Below are 25,849 nucleotides of genomic sequence, written 5' to 3' on the forward strand. Positions count from 1 at the left end.
TCCAGCTCCAACCCCTGCCATGGGCAGGGACACCTTCCACTAGAGCAGCTTGCTCCAAGCCCCTGTGTCCAACCTGGCCTTGAACACTGCCAGGGATGGGGCAGCCACAGCTTCTCTGGGCACCCTGTGCCAGTGCTTTACACATGATGAGTAAACCCTGCCTTGACTGCAAATACTCAGGACAAAAGGTTGATAAACATCCTGGAGACATCAGCAGCACCTATGTCTGCTCCTACCCTCTTCCACCCCTCTTATCTGGTCAAACCTGGGTCCTTTCTTGATGTGTTTTAGGACTGATATGTGGCTATCCTGCCATCAGTTGAGGTGGCAAAGGTGGCTCATGAGGACCTTTCCATCTCGTTTTCTCTGCACAGCATCCGAACCAGTGCATGGCTTAAGGAGGATGAGCCTGGGGATGAAGCAAGCTTGAATCCTTCAGTGGTGGGAAGCAGACCTCAGGTTAGAAAGCTGAGAAGGGGCGAATTGGCAGTGCATGGTCTGGAGGAAAGGAAGGAAAGGAAGAAAAGGAAGTGAGAGAGCTCATAGCTGGAGCAGGGAGCGGAGACAAAGCCACTGGTTCAGCCACTGGTGAAACCCATTTCCAGTCATGGTCCAGTGCCAGTGACTGCAGAGGAATTTGTCTCCAGGGCAGGGAATTCCCACATTCTTTGAGGATAAGGAAGCACGGGGAAAGCAATAGCTGGGGGATGTGTTTGCTGTACTCAGGTCATTTATTAACTGGAAACTGCAAGCTCCCACTGGAGCCCAAGGCCATGGGCTGGTCATGGATCGAGATGGAATTTCAGCCCACACACACACCTTCATTTCAGTGTCCTTGTGGACTGGAAAGGGAATGTAGACCTGGAGGTCCACACAGAGAGGCTTGGTATCCACCACAGAGGTGCTTCCTGCTTGGTCTTCCAACCCCACTTCCCAAAGCTCCTTCCCAGGCCTTTAGGAGTCTCTTGCTTCTGCTTCTGCTGAAGCCATTCAGCCACTTGGTATTGCCCAGAAGAGAGACTGGCCAGGGTAGACATGAAGTAGAATGGGGGACAACTTAAACCTGAGGTTAAAGCTGAGGACCCAGCCCATGCTCCTCCCTTATAAAGCTGGAAAAACCCTTCCACCCTGAGCCAAGAGGGCTATGCCATATCCCTGATTCCCGGAATGGACAGAAGTGGCACTAACAGGAGACACGCAGACCTGGTGAGTGCACTGCAAACCCAGCCCTCCTGCCTGCAATTTATTCCACTCCAATTTGGTTTTACCAGACCTGACCTGCTGCTTTGGGGCTCCATCCTGGAAAACCATCCGAGGATGTTAAAGCAAGCTTCTTCAGTCTAGACATCAGCTGGGAAGCCTGGCAATGCCTGGCTTTCTCAAGGGGTATTGAGCACTGCTTGTTGGAGGTCTCAGCGTTGGCACCGTCACTGCTTCTCCTGGGGTTGTTCAACAAAGGGAGCAGGGAAAAGAGACAGCACTGCTCACCCATAGCCTTTTCCCTTCGGTTTATAAGTTCTAGATAAAGGTCTTGGCCAACACGAATGAGGTTTGAGCTCCTGTGAGAGAAACAGGCTCCTTCCATCCCTTGCAGGCTGTGTGGTTTGAAGGGCTACTGAACAAGACCCAACTCCACTCATTCCTCCCATCAGCTGCCAGAAGGCAAGTGGTCGCTCAATGTGTATTTCCTCAGTTATGATTCTATGACACAAGACAGGAATCCCATAGGGTTAGGACCAGCTTTTACAGAGCATCGCATCTTACCCCTTGTCTTACACAGCACGGCCAAGCCACCACGCTAGAGGTGAGCATCCCAGCACACACACTGGGCTTTCAGCTGGCGATGCAGGAGCCTCCCTGATTTACAGGAAGACCTGGGCAATGCACCAGGTTGTGTTGCCAGCACTGCAGAGGCTTTGTCTGCCTTGTGTCAATACCGGAGGAGACAGCTTATACCAGCGGGGATGGTTTTGCCAGCAAAGGAAACCATCCCTCTGGATGACATAAACCAGAGTCTTTTGGCTTGTTCGTGTGGCCTCAAGCTGAGTGGGCAGATGTTGTCATGGATTGGAGATAGGAAGGGCCCCCCCTATTGCAGTCCCTGGCATCAACCCAGCTTTGCAGTGCCAACACAGCCTTGGGGCCCCCCATTGCAGTCCCTGGCATCAACCCAGCTTTGCAGTGCCAACACAGCCTTGGGACCCCCTGCCAGTGCTCTGTGGCAGCTTGGAGAAGGTCCTCTCCCATCCTCAGCTCTGTGGGGGGATGAAGGGGCCTCATATGGGCTCAGATTATTCTGTAACAGCTACAAGGGAAGAGCTTCAAACAGAGCTGGTTTGGAGATCCTGCAGGAGGTCTGGTTTCAGTGTACAACCTGCTGGATGTCAAGCATTTACAAGTGCAATCAGGTCACAGCTGAGATCCGAAGATGGGTTTAAGTTATGGCGATGCTCATTGTAAAGCTCTGGAGGTCTCCAGCCCAGCTTTACAGTCCAAGCAAGGACTATCATCATCACCATACACCCCAGAATGGAGACACCTTCACCTCACTTATAACCTGGAAGCATGGGCAATAGCCAGGGCACCCTCGTTTAGGAGTTATTTCTGCTCCTTAAGGCTTTGAAAACTATTGAACTATTGTCCTTGTACATAAAGGAATTTGGATGGGAGCTTTTCCTCACATCAGGGTGCTTGGCAGTGAGAAGTTGCTCCCCAGAGCTTCTAAGGAAGAAAGGGGATGAGGTACTGGCACAGGGTGCCCAGAGAAGCTGTGGCTGCCCCATCCCTGGCAGTGTTCAAGGCCAGGTTGGATGGGGCTTGGAACAAGCTGCTCTAGTGGAAGTGAAGCAAGGGCTTGGAATTGCATGAGCCTTAAGGTCCCTTCCAACAGAAATCAGTCTGGGATTCTATGGATAAATCCCAGTGCAAGTAGATGGACTCTCAAGTCCATTGATGGCCCAAGCCCATCAATGCTTTCTGCCCATCATTCCCCAGGGAAAGCCATGGACCAGTGATGCTCCTTCAGACCTCATTGCAGCTCACATCTTGCTGCTTCTCTGATCAGTGCTAGAACACTTCACCACTTCTGCTGCTGCATCCAGGGCCCTCCAAGAGCTTTGGGATCTTGGAATGAAATGGCTTGAAGAGAAATGAAATCACCCCATGAGGGGAGCTGCTCGTGTCACGACTGCAAGGAAAAGGCAAAGGAACACAGAAGGATCTGAGGAACACTGAGTTTGGGGGTTGATTAGCAGCCTTCCAGTATCTGAAGGGGGGCTATAGGGATGCTGGGGAGGGACTCTTCATTAGGGACTGTAGTGACAGGACAAGGGATAACGGGTTCAAACTGAAACAGGGGAAGTTTAGATTGGGTATAAGGAGGAAATTCTTTCCTGTGAGGGTGGTGAGGCACTGGAATGGGTTGCCCAGGGATGCTGTGAATGCTCCATCCCTGGCAGTGTTCAAGGCCAGGTTGGACAGAGCCTTGGGTGCCATGGTTTAGTGTGAGGTGTCCCTGCCCATGGCAGGGGGTTGGAACTGGATGATCTTAAGGTCCTTTCCAACCTTAACTATTCTGTGATTCTATGGTAGAGTTTTCCTTTCCTCAAAAGGAAGGATTTGGGGGAAAAAAAAAAAAAACAGGATAAAAATCCAGTATCTTTATTTATGAAAACTGAGTTTTGTCTTGTTAAAGGGTCATAAAAAAACAAAACAACAATTTAACTGAAAAAAGACAAAACACCTCAAAAAAACCCAAACCAAATCCTGAAACATTTCCACGGAAATCATTCTCAAACAGGAGGTTTTTCCTGCAGAAGAGTAAAACTCAGCAGGAATCCCCAGGGTCCCATTTGACAGCAGTCAAAGGCATCCACTGAGCAGAGAAAGGGAATCTGCTTCTTTCCTTCCCTCCTTTCTTCTTGCTCCCTTTATTCTGCTCTGCACAATGATGCTGGCTGCAAACAAGGGGGCTCTGTTGGCTCTCAGGGGTGGTGGAGGTAGAGAGCTTGATGCATCTGCAATCAGAGACCTGGGTTAGGAATGGGAGCTCCGGGTTCAATAGTTTATGGCTCGCCTGGAGCACAGGTTATCCCAGCACTCTCCCAAGCCTCTTCCATCCTGATTTATTCATCTGTGGGAAGCGCCAAGACGTAACACAGCTCCCAAAGGGAGACAAGCACAGCCTTAACCTGCTCAGGAAACTGCCTGTCTCCTGTAAGATCTGCTGAGCCTGGGTAAGCTGCGGCTCCAAAGCGAGCTGCCAAGGGCTCCTTGGCTTGGAAAGCTTCAGCAGATCCCATCGGTGGGAATGGCCATGTCCTGAGGAAGCTCCTGGATCAGCTCTGGTTATTGCACGAGCGGTGCCTGGGATGGAAAGGGCTTGATCTGTTCATGGCTATTTCCAAGGTGGGTGAGAAGGTGAAGAGAAGGCTCCTGAAGGGGAGACCTTAGAGCAGCTCCAGTGTCTAAAGGGGCCGCAGGAAAGCTGGAGAGGGGCTTGGGACAAGGGCCTGTAGGGCCAGGCCAAGGGGAATGGCTTTAACCTGCCAAGGGGAGACTGAGATGAGCTCTTAGGCAGAAGCTCTTCCCTGGGAGGGTGCTGAGGCGCTGGCACAGGGTGCCCAGAGAAGCTGTGGCTGCCCCATCCCTGGCAGTGTTCAAGGCCAGGTTGGACACAGGGGCTTGGAGCAAGCTGCTCTAGTGGAAGGGGTCCCTGCCCCTGGCAGGGGTTGGAGCTGGAGGAGCTTTAAGCATCCTTCCAACCCAAACCATTCCATGATCCTATGACATGCATCCTGCTGCCGGGAATCTCTTCCAGCAATGTATAACCCAGCCTGTTCCTTCCAAGCTCTTTGCTTCTGAAGTCCAATGGCAAAATTAAGAGCTTGAGTCTCCACGGGACTCCCATTTTGGTAGAATTTACACCTTCCCATGCACCCCAGCAGCCCGTTTTGTGCAGTTTAAGTGCATGTGTAACCCGCATTTGAGTACTGTTAGCATTATTGCTGTTTTACCTCGCTTGCTGCTATTAGCCCATCAATGATGCTGCTGTTTGAGAGGCCGCGACCAGGGACTCCTTTGATACGCAGACATCCTGCCAATAGAAAATTCACTTGAGCAAATAAGTCTAAATGAGCAGCAGCTTTGTGTAGCTTTATTCCTCTCACTGTACTCCCTCCAAGGCTGCAAATAATCCAGTATAAGTGCTGATGATGGCTGGCCCCCGATGGAAGCCTGATTGTTCTCCTGTCACAGTGCTGGCAGGCAGGAGAAGGAGCTCAGGACCATCCAGTCTGAAAGATGGGGGGGGTTTGAATGGCAAAGCGATAGCAAAGGAGGGAGGGCAGGATCCAGGTGCAGGTTGATGTGATGGACATCATCCCATTCGTCCAAATGGGCTGAAATCAGCCAGAAAACACCAAAGTTAGGGGATGGTCAATGTACAGATGGACCATTTCACACTCATCCTCATCTGCAATAACCAGGGGAGAAAACTGCTTCCTCTTTCCATTTTGTCTGTGCAGAATCATGTTAATGGGCTATAACAGGATCCCATCCCTCTTTTTCGTTGCTGTTTTGTATGTTCACAGCTTTATCAAGGAGTCTGGGGCTGAGATGCTTTGGCACATACAGAGAATATGGCCTTTCTGGGTATCAGAATGCCTCTCAGTGCCTCGCTGAGATTTAGGATGTCAGTTACCCCAAACCACCTCCAAAAGAAAGGCTGAGGCTGCTCCAAAGTTATCAGGCTCTCTGCCCCTGTATCTGTAGTGAATGGGGTCAGCCACACAGCTGGGAAGCATCCCCTTTCCCATCAGGATGGGAAAGTTGAGGAGAGGGGTCTCATGGTGGGAAGACCCCAAAATAACTGAGCAAAACAAGGCTCTGGATCCCCAAATTCCCCTTTGAAAAAAAGCCACATTGTCAGACTGCAAACTCCCTATTTGAGCAAAAGCAAGCTGCCAGACCCAAAATTCCCAGATGGAAAAATCCAGCTGTGAGACCCCCAAATTCCCGTTTCAGCAAAACCATCAGACCCCAAATTCCTTGTTTGTACATAAACAAGCCTTTGGCCTCCAAAGTCGTACTTGAGAAAAAGCAGAGCATTGGACTCCATATTCCTCTTTTAAGCAAAACCAAGCTTTCAGACCCCAAAATCCCTGTTTGAGCAAAACAAGCCTTTGGATCCCCATATTCCCTATTTGAAGAAAAACCCCACAAACCAGATGGCAGATCCCCAGCATCCCCCACCGAGCTGTCAGACCTTTGTTTGCGCAAAACCAAGCCATCAGACCCCCAAAATCCTTATCTGAAAAAGGAAAGCAAGGAGTCAGACCCCAAACCTCTACTTTGGGGTTGGACCCCAAAATCCCCATTGAAGCAAAACATCAGACTCTGAAATCCTTTATTTGGGCAAAACCAAGCTGTCAGACCCCAAATCCCCATTTAAGCAAAACCAAGCCATCAGACCCCCGAATCCCAATTCAAGCTAGACCCCATAAACCCTATTTGTACAAAACCCAACCTGTCCGAGCCCAAATCTCCCATGTGAAGGAAACCAATCAGACCCCCAAAACTCCATTTGACCCAAACCAAGCTATCACAGCCCATTAACCAAACCTGAGCCAAAGACCCCCCAAGTCCCGCATTGAGGATTTGGGTTCATTTCCATGCCGATGGGCACAAAGAGTTAAGATTCCATGGGCAGTGGCCAATCACACGGAGCAGAGCCCGGCCCTTGGCCCCAGCCCAGCAGCAGGTTGCTCTCTGCAGGTATTAGTTTGTTTTCCTGCCCGGGGTACCAAGCAGAGAGACGATGAACCTCGAGACCTATGGAGAATGGGGAGCCCCGGATGCATCCCTGGGTTATCCAGGTAAATCCCAGTGGGTGCTGGCTTTTGGGAGGGTCTTTTCTTTCCTCTTGTTCCCCGTCTCGCTGCGGGTCTTTGTTTGAGAACAGAAAGGGGCCAGGCAGGGGAAGGGAGGGTTTGCAATGGATTAGTGCGTGGGACCTGCTGCAGGTGCCTCTTTGGGATGGGATGGACCCGCTGGGCTGTGTTTGCACTGGGGGATCAGAGCAGAGATGGGGTGCATGGAGGTGAGTGCTCAGGGTGCAGAGAGCTGTTTCCTCCTCCTATAAACCCACCCTGGCATCCACCAAGCATCAAGACCGGGCACCCCGGTTGGGTTTGGGGCACCATTCTGGTTATTGGCACTAATGCTGGTGGTGAGGACAAGCCACTGTGGGGGCAAACCACCATGGGGTTTGCTGTGAGTCCGGGAGGGAGGGAGCACTTCCCAGGCTGGCTCCATGCCCTTGAAATTCCTTAGGGCGAGTTAATGATAAATCACAGCCAGGTCAGTAACGTGGTGGGAGCTGGTGGCGAGCACCCTCTTGTCCTTCCTGCTGGGACTCAGGGGTTGTGGGGATGGCTGCTTGGAAGCCCAAAAGGCAGGATCAAACCTCCCCGTTGCAACACACAAGGCAAGGGTCTGCTGACAACGGGGGTCCTCCTGCTCCCACTGTGAGGCATTCCGGGCCAAGGAGTGGGTCTTTAGCAGGAGATCACATTGGGATCCCTGGGATACGGAGCCACATGAGGATGCTCAAGCAGATGTTGGGGTGATGTAGCTCCTCACTGGGTAACTTTCAGGGGGCAGCAGCACCGTGCCCGTGCACTTCAATGGGCCAGGAGCATCCCTGTGGCCCTGCTGCAATAGTCCACACCACGCAGCACCACGGGCTCAACCAGCAGCAGCTCAGCTCCAGCCACCTTGCTGGAAAGGCAGCACTTTCATAAGGGGAAACTGAGGCACGCAGGGCTGGGATGGTTTCAAGTGGTTCAGCCTGCAGCATAGAGCATCCCAGAACCATAGAATCATAGAACCACAAAGTGGCTTGGGTTGGAAGGGACCTCAAAGCTCCTCCAGCTCCAACCCCTGCCACGAACAGGGACCCCTTCCACTAGAGCAGCTTGCTCCAAGCCCCTGTGTGCAACCTGGCCTTGAACACTGCCAGGGATGGGGCAGCCACAGCTTCTTGGGGCACCCTGGGCCAGTGCCTCAGCATCATCAGGACATGGTGCTCTGTGGTGTGTATGGGGTCCCTGGGAGGTTTTGTAGTCTCCATCCTTGGAGGTTTTTAAGCCCTGAATGAACCAAGCAGGGTCTGACCTTGTAGCTGAGCCTGTCTCAAGTGGCAAAGTGGCCTGAAGACCCCTCACAGTCCCTTCCACCATGAATTATCTTGTCATTGAGGGTGGAGGTATCAACCCAAACCATTCTATGATCCTATGTTACATCTGCACATCATAGAACAGTTAGGGTTGGAAAGGACCTTAAGATCATCCAGTTCCAACCCCCTGCCATGGGCAGGGACACCTCACACTAAACCATGGCACCCAAGGCTTCATCCAACCTGGCCTTGAACACCGCCAGGGATGGAGCATTCACAGCCTCCCTGGGCAACCCATTCCAGTGCCTCACCACCCTTACAGTAAATAACTTCTTCCTTACATCACCCACTGGGGTTTCTCTGGGGCTTTTTCCACCTTGCTGCAGCCTCCAGGGTAATTCTGATTTCTTTCCTTCCTGGAGCAGCTCAGTTTGCCAGGTTCTTGGTCTTTTATGCTCTTTTGGATACAGAGAATTCTTTGGGTTAAAATTAGGACCACCCTGAGACAAGGAGCTGTGGTGGGATTGAACTGGGAAAAGGTGAAGCAGCTTGTCTGGAGGTGCAATAGCAATGCCCAGATTGATTAGTGATGATGCTGTCAATAAGGGGTTTCAATGTAGCTGCTGGGCTCTCTAAGCTTTGTGCTTGCAGAAGGATGCTCTGGGGCAGTGGTGTGGTCCACAGCTGCTCTTCATCACCCTCAGCATCATCACTGCTGGGTGCTACAGCAAAGCACAGTGAATACAGATGGGGACTGCGTAGCACATACATAGGGGGTGTCCATTCCAGGAGCACCCCAGGGAGCAGAGGGAAGGAGGGCAAGGAGGAGGACACGGAGCCAATGCCATGTGCTCTGCGATGAAGGTTTCAGCCATTCTTTGCCATGATTCTGCCTCCTGCCACTTCCTGGTGGACAGGGATGGAGTGGGGGGACATAATGGAGTGTGTCCCATAGACACAGCTACCAACCGAGAAGGGAAACTGATAGGGAACAGGCAGGATTAGCCAGAGAAGGTGGAGCAGGCTGCACTATTCAGGCTTTGTGGGGAGAGAACAATGGGGCCTTTATTGAGAAGGGAGGTGACAGGCTGGCAGGCTGGCGGGGACAGTTCGGGGCACACAGTGTCCCCTGGCCAGCTCGGGGGACAGGGCATGGGATGTGGGATGGGACAGTTTGGTACTCAGTGTCCCCTCGTCAGCTCCAGGGTCAGGGAACTGGGACGTGGGATGGGACAGTCTGGTATCCAATGTGTCCCTTGGCACGCTGCAAGGACAGGAAAATGGGACGTAGAAAGTAGGATGGGACAAGTTGGTTCACGATATGGCCCTTGGCCAGCTCGGGAGACATGGAAGTGGGATGTGGGATGTGGGATGGGATATCTGGTACCTAGTATATCCCTTGGCCAGCTGGGAGGGCAGTTAATGGGACGTAGGAAGTAGGATGGTACAGGGTGGTACACAAAATGTCCCTTGGCCAGCCCAGGGAGCATGGAAACGAGACATGGGATGTAGGATGGGACAGTCTGGTACCCAGTGTGTCCCTTGGCCAGCTGGGCGGACAGGAAACTGGGATCATGTAGTTTGATACCCAGCATGATTCTTGACCAGGAAGCGAGACAAGGAGCAGGGACATGGGATGGGACAGGCTGGTACTCAGCATGTCCCTTAGCCACAGGTGGGGACATGGGGAAACTGGGATGCAACTGAGAGAGCATCGGGCTGGTTCTGGGGTCACAGGGACCCTCAGCTGAGAGCGAGGAGCATCCCATGCTGGGGACATCCCAAACCAAGTGCTGCCACCCGCTCCAGACCTCAGCAGAGGGACCTTGGGGATGGAGAAAGCCACCACCTATGGCACAGGGACCCTGGGGACAGAGAAAGCCACCATCCTTGGCAGCACAACGAGCTCTCCATGTGAGCTGCCTGGGTCTTTTCATCCCATCCCTTTTGTTTCAGGCTTATTATGTAAATGGCTGATGCTCCCCCATAATGAGAAAGTAGTTTCCCAGAACACAAAAGGCTGTAATTATCTCATTAGCAGCAGAAAGGGAAAGGAAATGTTTCTGAGCCTCTTGCTTTTATTCCCCACAGCAGCCCAAGACAGCTCAGCCCCCAAAACAGGACTTGCTTGCCCCGAATCCTGACCCCCACACACAAATCCTGACCCCCAGACATGATGCTGCCACACATCCAGGAGAGAAAGGCAAAGGATGCTCCTCAAATAATAGCTACATAATGGGAGGGTTGGTGTCTTTGAACTGGGCCCAGTTATCCAGAGGATGCTGCTGGTCCCTATGAGGACCCTTCAGTGCTCTCAGATGCTGGGACAGGAGGTGTTGCTGGAAAGTGGGGATCACAGAATGGTCCCCATCTTCCCAATTGGATGTTCCTTTGCATGACTCCCAAGGAGGGATTGTGGCACAGATTCAGGATGGATTTCTGCAGTTGAATGCTTGCAACAGAATGTGATAGGAAATATCCTTGGGATACATGGAGGTTGTTCCCAGGAGAAGGTATCTAGGATGGCTTTGGTGCTGTTTTGCTCTCTGAGCTCATGCCTTCATCGCTTCTAGCTATATACGCAATCCTTGGGTAGTAGAGCTAAAAAGGTCCCTGCAATTACCCAGGCTGCAGGCAGGAGCTGATTCGTGCTGAAGGCTCCAAAACCCCTTTCTGGTGGGGTTTGCTCCTGCTCACACTCTGGTCTCAACCCTGATCCTCTCTTAGTCCTCAGTGACCTGGCTGGATGCTGCCAGCACAGCAACAAACCACTTGGTTTGGCTTGAATCGCTGGCACGTTTGTGAGCTGGATCAGGCCATGGAGAGAGCCGATGAGCAGCAGATCCAGGTGGGATCTCTCCTACAGCAGGGGCTCAATGCAAAGCTGGTTACGGGCCATGAATCCTGCAGTTCCACAGGGAATTTGCCTGGCTCCAAGGGAAAAAATGCAGGGGTCTCTCAGACAGTAGGGTCTTGGGGAGAGAAAATACGTGTATAGTTTAGAGTCTGCCCTTGCACTGAGGGCTTCATAGAACCACAGAGTGGTTTAGGTGGGAAGGGACCTTAAAGCTCATCCCATTCCAGCCCCTGCCACCTTCCACTAGAGCAGGTTGCTCCAAGCCCCTGTGTCCAACCTGGCCTTGAACACTGCCTACTGTCTAGTTTAAATCTTTTTTTGATGGGAAGTTCATTAAAGAAGGACCAATTTCAGCTTCGAGGCATAACCCATTTCCCTCACTGGGGATAAAGAGGTCTGCATCCGAGGGAAGCAGCAGGAGTTATTCATTTGCCATCCTTCGGGTTTTGGCTCTGTGAAAAGCTTGTGGTTGAAAATGAGATGTGAGATGTGAAACGTGAGATTTACACGTTTCCACAGGCAGGTTCAAGTGCTTTTGTGCCATATTCCAGTGGTGGAGGAAAACCCGGCGGCCGCCAAGCCAGGATGTCAGAGTGGGGGGAAAGGAGTTGGAGGAGATGCAGAAGAGCCACAAGAAGCACTTGAGGGCTGGAAAAAAATGCTTGTGAGAGGCAGGAAAGGTTCATTCTGTTCCCCTCTTCAGACCAAGCAGATTGAGAAGGGTGCAGAAGGAGGTACTGGCACATTGGGGTAGGGTGGGGGGAGAGCAATAGTGTCTCTGCCTCTTAAATTGACCCTGGCAGAGATGCTCTTGGCCAGGTTGGGTCCAGCACATCTGTAAGGAGATGACACCTGATGGCTCTTGACACACAGGAGGTAGAGCAGCAGCTGAATGGTCTTTCTGGATGACGTGATGTGTGAGCAGAGGCTGAGGGCTGCTTGCTCGTACCTGGAGAAGAGGGATGTGACTGCGAGTTGCATCTTGGTGGGAAGACAAAACCGTTTGTGGAGGTGCATGGTGTACAACTAAGGCAAGCAGGGCATTCTGAGAAGAGAGGCAGGTCCATCTGACCTCCTGCACTGCAGCAGTCATCCCCTGTGCTACGTCCAGCCACCCCAGCCTGGGCAGGGAGCAGGAGCTGGGCTCCCATAGACTCATAGAACAGTTTGGGTTGGAAAGGACCTTAAGATCATCCAGGTCCAACCCTCGCCATCACTGCTGGAGGTGTCTTGTGGGAACACAGGATGTCCGCACCAACCCAAGCAACAACCTTTGAGGTGCTGGAAGCTTTGCTGAGACTCAAACACCTCCCATGGATATGCTGGCAGAGTGTGACATCACGTCTTGGGCTTCAGCAGTTGTTTTTTTCCAGGGCTTGTTAATGCTTCACCAGCCCCAGGTGGTTTTGTTCCCTACAGTCTTCTCACTGCTAACCCGTTACTGGCCTTCCCTTCCCTCTCATAGAACCATAGAATAGTTTGGGTTGGAAGGGACCTTCAAAGCTCATCCAGTTCCAACCCCTTGCAATGAGCAGGGACATCTTCAACTAGATGAGGTTGCCCAGAACCACATCCAGCCTGGCCTTGAATGTCTCCAGGGATGGTGCATCCACCACCTCTCTGGGCAATCTGTGCCAGGGTTTTACCACCCTCACTATAAAAGCTTTATCTCCCTCTTTTAGTTTAGACTCATAGAATCATATGTTGAAATAGAATCATAGGTTGGAAAAGACCTTTAAGATCATCGAGTCCAACCGTTACCCCAGCACTGCCAAGGCCACCACTAAATCCTGTCACTGAGGGCCTCATCTACATGGGTTTTGAACATCTCTAGGGACACTGATTCCACCAATTCCCTGGGCAGCCTTAATGGGTTTAAAACCATCAGCCCTCATCCTATCACAGCAGTCACAGCAAACTTGTTTTCACCCTTTTACTCCATTTCTAACCTGCTCCACCACCCTAGGACGTCATGCCTTCTTACCTCCAGCTCTCTGGCAACAAACTGGGGAGCCACCAAAGCCCTGATGACAGCCCAGGTGCAGGTCCTGCCCGCAAAAAGCCTCTCAACAACAACAGAAGAAGAGGAAAAAGGAAGGCAGGAAAGCAGCAGCATGTTTTCATTGTGTCAGTAATTGCTTACCCGTTAAACCAGGCACAAACAAACTCCACTCTTGAAGGTCAGGGACACTCCTGTTGCCACAATTGCTGGTGGGGAGGTGGAATCTTTGACCTTCAGATGCCTTTGCTGCCCATCCTGCCAGGAGCACATGCCTGGGCTGGTGCGTGTGCCAATGCACTGCCTTGCTTTGGGGCTGCGAGCACTGATTGATTCCCTTCTCGCATGGCACAGTGCCTAGGTATGTCTCCCAAAGGCCTTTGTTACTAGAGTGTTAACAATTAACCTACTCAGGCAGAAACAGAGCCAGGCCTTCCTAATCTGGCCTTGGTTAACCATTCACCTGCTTATCTGAAAGCAATTTTTCTCCTGCCTAACTGGAAGGTGTTTGCTAAGTCACTTGGGTAAAGCAAGTATGAAGATTCAGGAGCTGTTCTATAGATACTGTATTTACAATAGCACCTTGGGGTCCCCTGGAGCTTCAGGCATGGTAGGAAGAGGTGGCTATGAAGAGTGGACCCATCGCAGCCAGGGAAAAGGAGATTTCAGCCCAGGTTGTTTGCATCAGGCATAAGGATATTGCTGTCTCTAAGGCAGGGATGGTGGGGGAAGAACAAAGCGCCACTAAGGTGGGATGGGATGGGATGGGATGGGATGGGATGGGATGGGATGGGATGGGATGGGATGGGATGGGATAGGAAGGTTGTACAACACAGAGATGGTGGGGAGTTGCACTGCTGTGTGAAGTCCTGGTGTCCCCAGCCAGAGGGGAGACTGGTTGTACTGATGGAACATGTCACCTCTCCTAGGTAAGGCGTTTACCAAGAAGGGTGCTTTGGATTGATCCAGGCAGACAAATAAACCCTTTTCAGCTTTTATTACCCCAGTAATGCTGGGAAGTGGGAAATGAGCTCAGTGTTTGTTCTGGAAGGGTTTCCTTCCCCTTTGTGTCTGCACAAAGTCCCTTCACTTGGGTTCCTGCTGTAAGCACGGGGCTCTGAGGAGCAGTGCTCAGCAAGGGCAGAGTGTTGGCTCTGGGTTGTGGTGGCTGCTGTGATGGATGGACAGATGGATGTCACTTGGGAGTGATTTGGGTGGAGATTGCTCTCCTCGGGAGGCGGGATGCACCCGGTGTCTTCTCGAGAGCCTGGTGAGGATGAAGAGTGAGGTGGTCCCGGTGCCTCCTCACCACTGCAGATGGGATGTAACATCTGGAAAGATAAAACACCTGGACAGGGCAGTGGCTGGCAGGTTGCTTCAATTCTTGCTTTGGTTTTCTGCCTGTCTGGAGCCTTTCAACCCCACTACAGGGAAGGAGAAGCCACTTTTGCCCCTCTGATGTGACTTGGGGGTCTCTTTCCAGCCCAGTCCTGCTTGGAGGTGACTCCCATTTCCTTCTAAGGGATGGACTTGGGAGGGAAATGCTGGTAAAGATGAGCTATTCGCTTCCCTCAGCCCCCCCTGTGCTGATGAACTGCCAGGCTCAGCATCCTTGTTTCATTGGGAATCATCCATAAACCCAATTTTAGCCCATGTTCCCATGGGAGGGAGGCAGTTACGAGATTTAAGGAGGAGAAATGTCCTGGGGAAGGTTTTAATCACGTATTCCTGCAAACAAGGAAGGAGAAAACCCCAACCTTCCATCCCTGCATCATTCCTTACCTCACTTCCTTACCTCCCTTACCTCCTTCTGGACTCAGAACTTGGATTTCACAGTTAACCTGAGGAACCACCACGGTAAAATTTGACTGGGAACCGGAGCTGGACAGGAGGTACAACAGCAAGAGCTGTTCCTGAAGAAATGGCCCTTTTTGGCAAACAAAGCTGGACTGTCAGGGATCCGTTGGCGCTTCTGGAATCTCCTTAATAACATGTTTGGAATGCTTGCCCGTATGCTCTGTTTATCAGATCCTGGGTTTACAGTAAACATAAGCCAACAGCTATTTTATTTCAGAATATTCTCTTGGATGATTCCCAGTTATAAGGGAAAAAAAAAAGTAGGAAAAGAAAACATGGGAAAAGGTCCATTTTTAGAGTCTGCCCCTATGGCGCAGCTTTGATCCCGTAGCCCAAGAAGGCATCTGAAGCCTGCCCAGGTTTTGGGTTGCTGGCACTGAATGGGAACACTGGCTCAGCATCCTGGTGCACTTGGGACATGGGTTTAAGCAGAAGCCTCCTTGATATGGAAATCACTGTCTGAGAGCCAGGATGTCCACAAAGGCAAAGAAAGACCCTTGGTGAAGACCTTCAATGGAGATGCCATGGGGCTCCTTTCTCTGTCTCGTGTCTTGGAGGACATTGCCATGACTCTGCACAGCCTGTGACTCTCACCCAGCTTAAGGGCATTTGTCTTCCCTGTCTCATAGCGCTTCTTGTTGTGTTGGTTGGGGTTTTTGGGGGAAAGGATCAAACTTCCCAGTGATCTCATCCTGCCCTCAAACACTCGATGTAAATGTGCAGATGTCACTGTGGAATTTACCCAGCAAGGAAAAGGTAACCGGGATTTCTCCCTCCTCAGCCGAGCATGACCTCCACTGCATGGAGGCCATGAGGCCACTGCTTTTCCTTTGTCTGGAGCTGAGACCTTCAGAACATCACTCCCGTAGTGGCTGATGTCCCATTAAAATAGGACACAGCCTATAAAGATCCCAACATCACTCAAAGGCTGCTTATTCCTAAATTAGCCTTCCCTTCACTAACGACATCTAAAGGCAGCATGGGTTGAAAGTAGCTTCAGATGGGTGTTCCTCATCCCTCCTCATCACTCTGAAGCCCAACCAAGTCTCCCAGGTGCCCAGCAGATTAATCCCTGGTGTCATGCACTCCTGAACTGTCTATGGTGGTGTGTTTTGGGAAGTCCCTTTAGGGTGCAATGGGGTTGTGAGTCCTGCTCAGTGTGTTCAAGAGAACATCCAAATGTCACACTCTGGGTGCATGCCCAGACCCAGACATCGGTGATGGAGGTTTTGGTACTTACAACTGATAACATTCACATTTGACTGTGGTAGGTTCACAACGTGCAATGCTCATGTGGTATTTGTTTGCTGTTTGGTCATCAGACCTCAACCAGTGACACGCAGAGGTCTCTGTTGGGGGACACAGCTGCAGGAAGGCCATTAGCAATGACTACAAAATGCTCACCACTGGGTGAACATCACTTCATGTGCCGGTGGTTCAGTGAGACAAGTCCCCTGGGGACCCTCCTTGTGTGGAGTGATGTGAAAGGGGATGGAGAAGGTTAAACCACAAAGCACATCCTCTGCTGCCTCACATCTGCCCTATCCCTGTCCATGATGGAGCCCACCTTGTGTGTCAGACCATGGAGGCTCCTTCATGCCTCTCCATGAGTTCCGGTGGGATGATGGCTTTCACCAGAGCACCTCCTTAAACAGCTTTTCCCCTCTGTGACCCCTTCCGTACCCTGCTCTGCCCCAGCTCACTGTAGGTATCAGCTCTGTGTCCTCTCCTCCAGCGCAGCAGTCTGTCTACCAGCCCCATGACACATGGACCGTATTTCAGCCAGGGCAGCTCTCTATAAGATCAGGATGCTGGGAAAAGGGAGGAGGCTGCAGACCTCCAGAAATGCAGTGCAATAAAAGCCAAGCCGAGCAGCGCAGCCCCTGCTTTAACCTTTATAATTCTTTTCCATTCCATTATTAGTGCAAATAGCAAGAGCCCGCGAGACACCGCATCAGAGCTGAGCTCCAGACCTGGGCTAGCTCTCCAGGGAAATAACCCAGCTCTCCTGCTTTACTTGGGGAGGGCTGATTTAATATCCCTACCCCAAGAAGAAGGGAAACCCCACTGAAATGGGGGTTTCTCCAATTCCCCTACCTGATCGCCCTGTCTGAGCCCTCCTATCATTGAATGTTTCTCCGAAGGGCATTGATTTTGTTATCCATCTTTTATCCAGGAGGAAATCTGTACCTCCCACTATCCATAAATCTTGCTTTAGTCCCTGCACAATGTTGACCTGCAAAGGGTATGGTAGATAAAAGGCATCTCTTTAACAGTCCTTTCCTTTCCCCTCCTCTCCCAGTGCCACTGACCTGTGCCTCCACCTCACCTCTACACTGCCATGGCCACTCTAGACACGCTGCCCGTTCTCAGTGACCCGACTTACCCCATCCCGGAGAACTTCCATAGTTTTTCTCCCCGGCCATCCCAACCCATCTCTCAGAGCACCATGGGCAGCGTGGGCAGCGGCGTCGCCAACGACCAGGAGTTTGCCATGAAGAGCGTGGGCACCCGGACGCAGAGCAGCAGCCGGCAGACGGAGGGCTCTCGCAATGGGTATTCCACACGGGACATCTCCAACCGCTACTCCGGCGAGGAGAAGACATACAAGACAGAGAAGGTCTCCAATTCCCTCTACATCAACGGCGACCTGCGCAAGAGTGAGAAGGTGAAGATGGACATCTGTGGGAACGTGACCACCAACAACGAGAAGAACATGCCGCCACCTCCCCAATACCGAGAGCCCAACAACCCACCAAAGATATTGCCAATCTCCGGCAAACTAGACCAGGTGAGAATTCCCACCTCCTGGAGCAGCCTGGTGACCGTGGCACACCTCCTAAAACACAGACCGGGAAGCCTTGGGCAATGGTGCAATCCTGGCAGCCTAATTCTTGCTATGTAGATGGCATCGCTTTTACCTAGATGCTAACTCTTACTGCTTTCAGGGGGAGTGTTAGTTCTTGAGGAGCCCAAGAGCATGATCACAAGTCTTCTACAGCTAATTTTCCAGCTCATTTAAGTGATTGGCTATTCCAACCTACCCGAGATGCTGTGCCTACCTCCCTGATTGATGAAGAGGGAGCTGAAGCAGGCTCTTTTCTAGTGGGTCCAGCATCTGTGTCCCACTCTTGGGTTTTATGCCATTTATAGGCTGTATCCAACAGCCCACTGCTACCAAAAGTTGTTGCTTGAAAGCAACTATAATCCCAGTTCAAAATACCAATGCTCCTTGTGAGGGGCAAGTTAACAAGGCTTGAAACCTATTCCTATGGGCATTATTGCCCATCTAAAACCAGTCTTTGTGGCTCATACTGGCTTCAGGAGCAAAAACCCCCTTGATGTTTGAGGAGCAAAGCCCCAGTGCCAGCAGTGGTTTATACAGCCTAATAACATGTGTTCTGGGGATGCTGCCTTGTACAGTATTATTTCTGCAGCATATGGTGGCCTTTCCTCCTGGGTTGTTAATCCACTGGTCCCTGTAGTCCATCTCTGTCCCGCATACCAGGTAACAGGGTTTTGGTCTCCAACCTTGCCTGCTCTCCAGGGCTCATTCTGTTTCTCCTAGAAGGCACTTTGCTGATCATTTTTGCTAATAAAAAGAGCTTCCTCTGGGTTAATTCCCACCTGAAACCCAACCTGCAATAGAGGAGACTCAATCCCATTTTGAGGAAAATTTTGTTCACAGGGCAAGGAATGTGCAATGTCTTAAAATACTTCCTAAATCCTTTACATCTGTGATCCATTCTCCCCCCAGCATTGCTTATTCCCCTAGAAAACACATTTAGTTGAAGAGCAGCTTCAGCATGTTCCTTGTACAGTGTCACGGCTGGGGTCACAGTTCCTTCCTACTCCTGTCCAAGCATAAATAGGACATGATGTCCATAGAGGTGAGATATCACCACTGTCAGGAGGGAAACGTGATGCTCCTGGAGCAAAACAGCTAATCCAAGGGTTCAGTTCAGTTTTCAACTAAAGGACAATGCACTCTCAGGGCTAAAAGTGCTTCAAAATATAATCTGCCAAAATCAGAGTTGTTTTGATCAGGTCTGGTAAGCCAGTAACAGCCCTTCTTCTTGCAAACAGCACTAAGGGGACCCAAGGAAAAAATCACACAGATTTGGGGTGAATCAAGGTGGTTGTTTCTCACTTGGGGTAAGGGAAGACAAAGTGTTGCCCTATAGGTGACCACAGGTCCCTCATGTAAAATCCCAGACGGCTTCTGGTGTAATAAGTCTGAGCAATATGGAGATAGCCCATGCCATCTTGGCTCCATCACCCCCTTCCCGTGCCGATGTATCTCTTGTGTGTGTTGTTTCCAAGCTTCCTGCTGTGTTTGATGCGTGGTCCTTTTTCCTTTTTGCAGAGCAATGAGCCCTTAGTTAGACCCTCAGCCTTTAAACCAGTAGTTCCTAAAAACTTCCATTCCATGCAGAACCTCTGCCCGCCGCAGAGCAACGGGGTGACAGAGAACAGAAAGAGCTTGAACCATGCCAACAGCAATAGCCCGTCCGCACCCAAAAGTGGACTCGACAAGAGCAGCCTTAACAGGACTACAAACCAAGTGGGGGGCCTTTCAGATTCAGGCCGTAACTCATTGACAAGCTTGCCCACCTATGGGACAGGCTACAGCCAGCATGTGGGTCCAATGAGCGCCTCCACCAGCCACATCAACCGCATCGGTACAACCTACGTGGACAAGAACATCGTGGGATACAACGGGATATCTACCTCAGACAGTGGGCGGTCTTCGAGCAAGAGCACCTCTTCGTTCAACAGACTGAACCATCTCAATGAGACAATGCCTTTCCACTCGCCTTCCACGGACGATATCATCCAAGACTTGGAAGACCGGCTGTGGGAGAAGGAGCAGGAGGTGCTCCAGATGCGAAGGAACTTGGACAAAAGCGAGGCAGCCATCTTCCAAGTGTTTGAGGAGAAGCAGAAGATCTGGGAGAGGGAAATGGAGGACTTGAGGCAAAACTACGCCAACAAGTTGCAGCAGGTCTCCAAAAAGGCACAGCGGGCTCAGCAAGCTTTGCAGCTCCAGATCTTCAAGCTCCAACAGGAGAAAAAAAAACTCCAGGATGACATGGGACAACTCCTGCAGCAACGAGAGGAACTGGAGAAGAAATTCGTGGCTTTCAAGAAGGAGCAGGCTGAGTTTCTCCCAAAGATTGAGGAGACCAAGTGGGAGGTAAGAGCCTTGCTGTAGCGGACCTTGAGTGAGGTTCTTGTTGAGTGGTGACACCCCGTTTGCCCTAAGTGGATCCCGCAGATAATGGGTATGGGTTGGTGGGCTCCATGTAACAGATGACACTTCAGTTACCTCCTCGTTTGTGTGACACCAAACCTATAATTCTCAATTAAACGAAAATGAGCACAACTTCTGGTGGACACCTCCTGTGCTGGTCAATAATCTGGCTTCACACTCTGGTCACTCCACCCTGTGATACTTCAACCCAGTTTCAGTGAACACAGATCTTTCCATACAGGTATTTGTGCTACCACAAATGGGTTTAAGTCCATTTTAATTAAATTCTTCTAACACCTGCACTGGGGCAAACCTTGAAACTGCTTTGCAAATACTTGATCCTTTTTTACTTAAGATATAAAGCAAGAGAGCCAAGAATGATGCCAACAGACAGTTTAGCTCACGCTTTCCATGATAACACTCTGTTTCCACTTGTTAATGAGTTTATCTCTCCTAAAAGGATGAAAGGCGAATTCCTCTTTCTAGTTCTCCTTTTCTTACATGTTTTTCCTACTGTTTCTATTTTTAGGCCATCTGATGGAAGTCTGTTTGCATAGCCAGTGCTAACACACTTCTTTTTTCAGCTTGATCATGTGAAGAATTTTAATCCTTCCATGGACTGGCTAGAAACTTTAACTTTATTAAGGGTGCAGAGGCAAAGCGTAGCTCTAGAATCCAGAAGAGCCTATTCTGCTAATCCTGATGGAAAGTCAATGAAGCTGGGATTAAAGAGGCTCTGAAATGTGCTGTTTGCAGATGTTCAGCAGAGCTTATTAGAAGCTTGCTGGGAAATCTCTGCGTGTTACATCCCAGAACAAACAGGCTGCATTGTCCCATCTGATGCCTCCTTTGGCCAGCTGCTCTGCACAGGTCTTTTGTGTGTTCCAACAAGTTAAATCTGGAATGTTCTCTGCTTCACCAGTAAAACTATAGATGAGCTTTTGATTGTTTGCTTCACTGCTATAGTTCTGCCTGCACCAGCTAACCCAGTGATATGGATGTAAAAGACAGGGATCCAGCTTGTGGAGCAAGACACCTAAAATGTGTAGACACCTACACTTATTGATTCATTGACTTGCTCTCCAGGCTCCACAGGCTGTATTGCCTAGATCTCCACAGCACCCAAGAAGAGGCCTAAATTTAAGTGGTTTAATCTGTAAATTGGTTCCTATCCAAGCTGTTCTTCATCATGTATTTCTCTGCCTTTTGGGAAGAGCCAAGCCCATGGAGAGCACTTTCAGCGAATTGTGCAGATTTTAGCTAAGCAGTAACTACAGCACTCTAACTACAGTTAAACCAGCATGATACTGTTCTGCTGCTGCTGCAAAGTGCTGATGTGGATGGAGGTACTCACAGAGTCAAGTCTGCATGGGCAACCACCACGACTGTCATCTCCAGGGGAAGGTACTGCCAGTAGGTAGTTGTAGGAGACTGTGGGTACATCTCCTAGCTCTTAGGCAGTTTGTAGTAAGCACCAGAGTGTCCTAATAGCTGAGCTTCAAGGTCTTGCTCAACATTATGCACCAGGCAAGCCCTCTATAGCAGAGAAAGGTGGAGGTTGCAATGAAGTCAATGGAGAGGAGTTTGTTTGAGGAACACTGATCCAACAGGATCAGAAAGGCAATCAATTTTGTAGGCACTGCAGGAGGGAGAAAAGGCCAAGTATTTCTTGTGTGACAACAGACAGGAGCTTCAGGACAGTTCACCCTGGTCTGGAGGTGGCTACCAAGTCTACTTCTAACTATGCTTATCCCCTGTGATCACTGGTGGTTCCTTGGTGTCGCTCCCCAGCCCAGGCTCCTGCCAGGACTCACGTAGGGACTGTTTGTCTCTGCAATTATCCACAGCAAACAGATCAGATCTGCCAGTGCAGAGCCCTGGAAACAATGGAGTTCATGGGAAAAGGAGGGCTTGGTCACTTCTTACGGTTCACTTCCAACACCTACAACTACTCATTAAACTGTCACCTTTGATGGACTACGCAGGTGCAGAGGGGTTGTCACATTGAATGGTGACACCTACATCATGGAAATACACACTGCAGGGAGGGTATTTCCACTGGCTTTGTGTACCTTACCGCATGGTGACTGGTGGGAGGTTCAGATTTGAATCTGAGCATCCAATACCCAAGGACAGTCCATGCTAGTCCCATTTCAGCAAGGGTGGGTTGTAGCTCTCTCCTTGATTGTTGGCAGAGGAGCTGTTGCTCTTCATGCCATGCCCCAGAAGAACTAAATAGCTACCAGTCTCTGGACTGTCCCCAGTGAAGTGAACCCTAATATTCACTCAACTGGCTTCTTTAGGAGCCTTTGGGAAGGAAAGCATCATAGGACAAGTAAGTAACATCTACTGCCTCTGCATCCTGTCCTACACTCCCTGTGCTTGGGGAGAGCCCAGGGGCTCTCTGGGTCTGTGATGTTTCTGTCTCAGACTTGTTCAAGCTCCAGATCCCACTGAGGTGAGTCGGAAAACTCCATCTGAGAGCAAAGGGTTTGGGGGAAAGCACCACAAGCTTGTGGTTAGGTGAGTGAGATGAATGCAGGGAGGGAAGCATCAGTGCCTACTCACCACTGGTGAGGACCACAGCACTTAGCTTAGCTGCTTGGTCAGCTCCAGCTGGGAACAGAATCAGGCCCCTGAGAGACAGGAAGAAACCTCCCCCCAGATGTGGGGATAACCTCTATGTCTTTGGCATGGTCTGGGTCCTGGTGAAGGCTGGAACTCAGTCCTTGAGCAGCATCGCTGCCTGTCCTCTCCATTAACGTAGCCTCCTGCCAATGAAAGGTGACATAGATGCTTCATGGGCAGGGCAGGGGACAAGCAGCAGTGACACCTCCTCTCTGCCTTCCTCCTGCCTCATGGATGCTCTCCCCATAGGTGTGCCAGAAGGCAGGCGAGATCTCCTTGCTCAAGCAGCAGCTGAAGGACTCCCAAGCGGACGTCTCCCAGAAACTGAACGAGATCGTGGGACTGCGGACGCAGCTCAAGGAAGGTAAGAACTTCCTACGGGAGAAGGAGGAGCAGATCCTCACCCTGAAGGACTCCTACAGCTCCAAGAGCGTCAACCTGGAGATCTGCGAGAGCGAGCTGCAGCGCAAGATGAGCGAGGTGCAAGTGCTGAGGGAAAAACTGAACCACTGTGAGCTGGAGGTCTCCAGCCTGAAGCGGACACTTGCCAGTGTGGGACCTCCGGGACCTTTTGGTGGGGATGCTGGGGAGAAGCTACGGGACCCGTTGGCTTGTGAGAGCGATGAAGCCAAGATGCAGCGGCAGAGCGAGGACAGCGTCAACACGCTGCGGAAGGAGGTGGAGCGGCTCCAGACGGAGCTGAAGCTGGAGCGGCAGCAGCGGGAGCAGCAAGTGATGGACTTTGAGGAGGAGCGGCGCACGTGGCAGGAGGAGAAGGAGAAAGTCATCAAGTACCAGAAGCAGCTGCAACTGAACTACGTGGAGATGTACCAGAAGAACCAGCTCCTGGAGCATAAAGTGAATGAGATGAACACAAAGGCCACCAGCCCCCCGCACACCGAGGAGAAGAAACCATGGACGCCCTCCAGACTGGAGCGAATAGAGTCCACCGAGATCTGAGGTGGCACCAAGACAATACGACCTGATTTCTGTATTGCTGTGCATGTGCTACCTACTCAAGCCAGTGATCTTCCGAAGGATAATACTCTACCGTAGGAGCGGTGTGAGCCTGCTCGCACCGAGCTCCACCACCCTTACTCTCTACTTCTGTGCTCCGTAGGTAAAATAACTGTGGATGTGCGTTGTTTTTCTATGGATAATGCTACATCTCCTTTGGGTTTCTTTCCTAGTACAGCTGGTGAGGGTCAGTTGGCTCTTTTGTAATCTGCCGTGACTGTTACTTCGCTAGAAGCTGCCATCCCCTCTCCTACAATTCACCCCTCTTCGGTTGGTGGTTTTGGAGGGTTGTAGTTGGTATCTTTGGGTTTCCCAAGCAGCAAAACAGTTCAAAGTGGCAGGTTTTAATCAGAGCATTTTTAGCCACATTGGCTAACGGAGCAAAGCTCTCGGGATCGTGAGCAAGCTCACTGGTCTGCAGCAAGTATCCTGTCTAGACGGTGGTCTTAGTGAAGTCAGTGCGGGGTTGGCCACTGACTTCAGTGAAACCAGACATATCTCTACCAGATGACTCCCTCTTGCCAGCCCATGGCTGCCATGGTTGCAAGAGGTCAGGACATCCTTGAGGAGCAGGATGAGCCTGTCCTAGTAACATAAGCCAACAAGGAATGATCACCCAGCGGGAGCCTCTTTGGAGGCTCAGCAGAGCTGTGTTTTCATTTCATTGTGCTTTCCTCCTGCAGTTCCATTCCTCTCCTGGCTTGTGTTCCACTCTCAACCCTGGGAGAATAAATACCCTCCCACCTCTGCCGTGGTCCCCCTATTCCTACCATATACTCAAGCTGGCTACAGCAAGAAAGAAACTTGGAAATCCAAGCTAGTTTCCTCTCCCAAGAGCCCTCTTCCTTCCCAAAGTCAATGGAATCAAGGTTTGGGGAAGCCTCCAAACCTGTGGGATGTTTATGCAAACTGAAGCTTTAGCAATTTACCCCAACAGTGGGCGATTGTGCTGCCCCATTCCCAAATGAGTGATGCTTTGGTGCACTCTCTTGGTCCAGGGTCTCCTTCAAAACCGCATCCAAGCCTCACTCAGGAGTTGCAGTGAGCAACATCAGCATCAGCACTAGATCACAACGGGGTGAGAGTTAGCCTTCAGTACAGCCATTTCAAGCAGCATCCCACAGCAATCCCAAGTGGTATCACACATTCCAGGGACAGGGATAACCCAGGCTTAGCTTAAGGAAATACTCAGCTACTAACTCTGAGCATGAAAGCAGTAATAAGAAGAGAAAATGCTTAAGATCACTCAAGTGCTTATGCCCTGGCAGAACAATAACCAAATCCTGTATGCACAGTCACTGGGAATGGTGCGGGCATCAAAAACCAGTATTCAGCTGGAAAAGGTGGGCAAAGTGGGCCTGGTCCTCCCTTTCATGGACACTTTCTTACTGTGATTCAGAGTAAAGAGATAAAACTTGGTGGGAAGTAGAGTTTGCACTGACTGGTCACAGGCCAAAGGATCAACGCAAGTGGGAATTGCAGCTCTTTGCCCTAGGGAGCAGCTAGAAGAACAAAGGTAGAACTATCACTGGGACATTTTGGAATGTCTATGAGGGGACTCCAGGGAGAGTTTGGCCAGATCACATTCCATGTGCACACCAAGGAAGAAGCCCAGGGCATTGAGGAGCTTCCAAACAAAAGCCCTGAAGCGACACATTTCCCATGTTCCCTTCCCCAAAAGCTCCCCCTCTCCATCACCAGGTCTGAGCTTCGAGCTGTGGTGAGCTCCACAACAAAGCAAAGAGGCTGAGCAGGAGAGAGGAGACTTCAGTCAGTGCCATTAAGCACCAGCCAAGGCCAACAGTATTGCTGGGCAGGAGCTGCTGGTGGCTGGCAGCCATCCCTGGAGCTGTAGGAAATGGAGATGTATGATGAGGCCAGGGCATTTCAAGATCCCGGTTGATGGTACCTGTCTTTTCCCACCACTTCTGCCTTTGGAGCTGGCCTATCAGTCTGGGAAACAACAGGGCAACCCAGGCTAAGCCCCTCTTCCAGGACCAGCTCCATGCATAGGTCAGGTCTGACTCCTTAAGGGTGTGAAGAACGGTTCCTCCATGAGCG

The 25,849-nt window shown here is 50.9% G+C and overlaps 1 protein-coding gene across 4 annotated transcripts in view; it reads left to right on the forward strand.

Annotated features, from left to right (window-relative positions):
* The window catches only part of LZTS3 (leucine zipper tumor suppressor family member 3), a 43,740-nt gene extending 19,204 nt beyond the window's left edge, over positions 1-24,536 (forward strand). Inside the window, exons 1-4 of one of the 4 annotated variants that reach the window (XM_062640108.1) lie at positions 6,720-6,875; positions 17,192-17,680; positions 19,256-20,086; positions 23,021-24,536. In XM_062640108.1, coding sequence (XP_062496092.1) covers positions 17,231-17,680; positions 19,256-20,086; positions 23,021-23,731 — 1,992 coding nt within the window. In that variant the 5' untranslated portion in view covers positions 6,720-6,875; positions 17,192-17,230 and the 3' untranslated portion in view covers positions 23,732-24,536. Of the gene's footprint in view, positions 1-6,719; positions 6,886-17,191; positions 17,681-19,255; positions 20,087-23,020 lie in introns of those variants that run through there. The other 3 variants (XM_062640111.1, XM_062640110.1, XM_062640109.1) reach the window with 3 other exon arrangements.
* The last annotated feature ends 1,313 nt before the right edge of the window (positions 24,537-25,849 follow it).

The sequence above is a fragment of the Pezoporus occidentalis genome, unplaced genomic scaffold (genome assembly GCF_034315485.1).
Source record: "Pezoporus occidentalis ecotype Australia unplaced genomic scaffold, CSIRO_AGI_Poc_V1 ctg63, whole genome shotgun sequence".
NCBI lineage: Eukaryota > Metazoa > Chordata > Aves > Psittaciformes > Psittacidae > Pezoporus > Pezoporus occidentalis.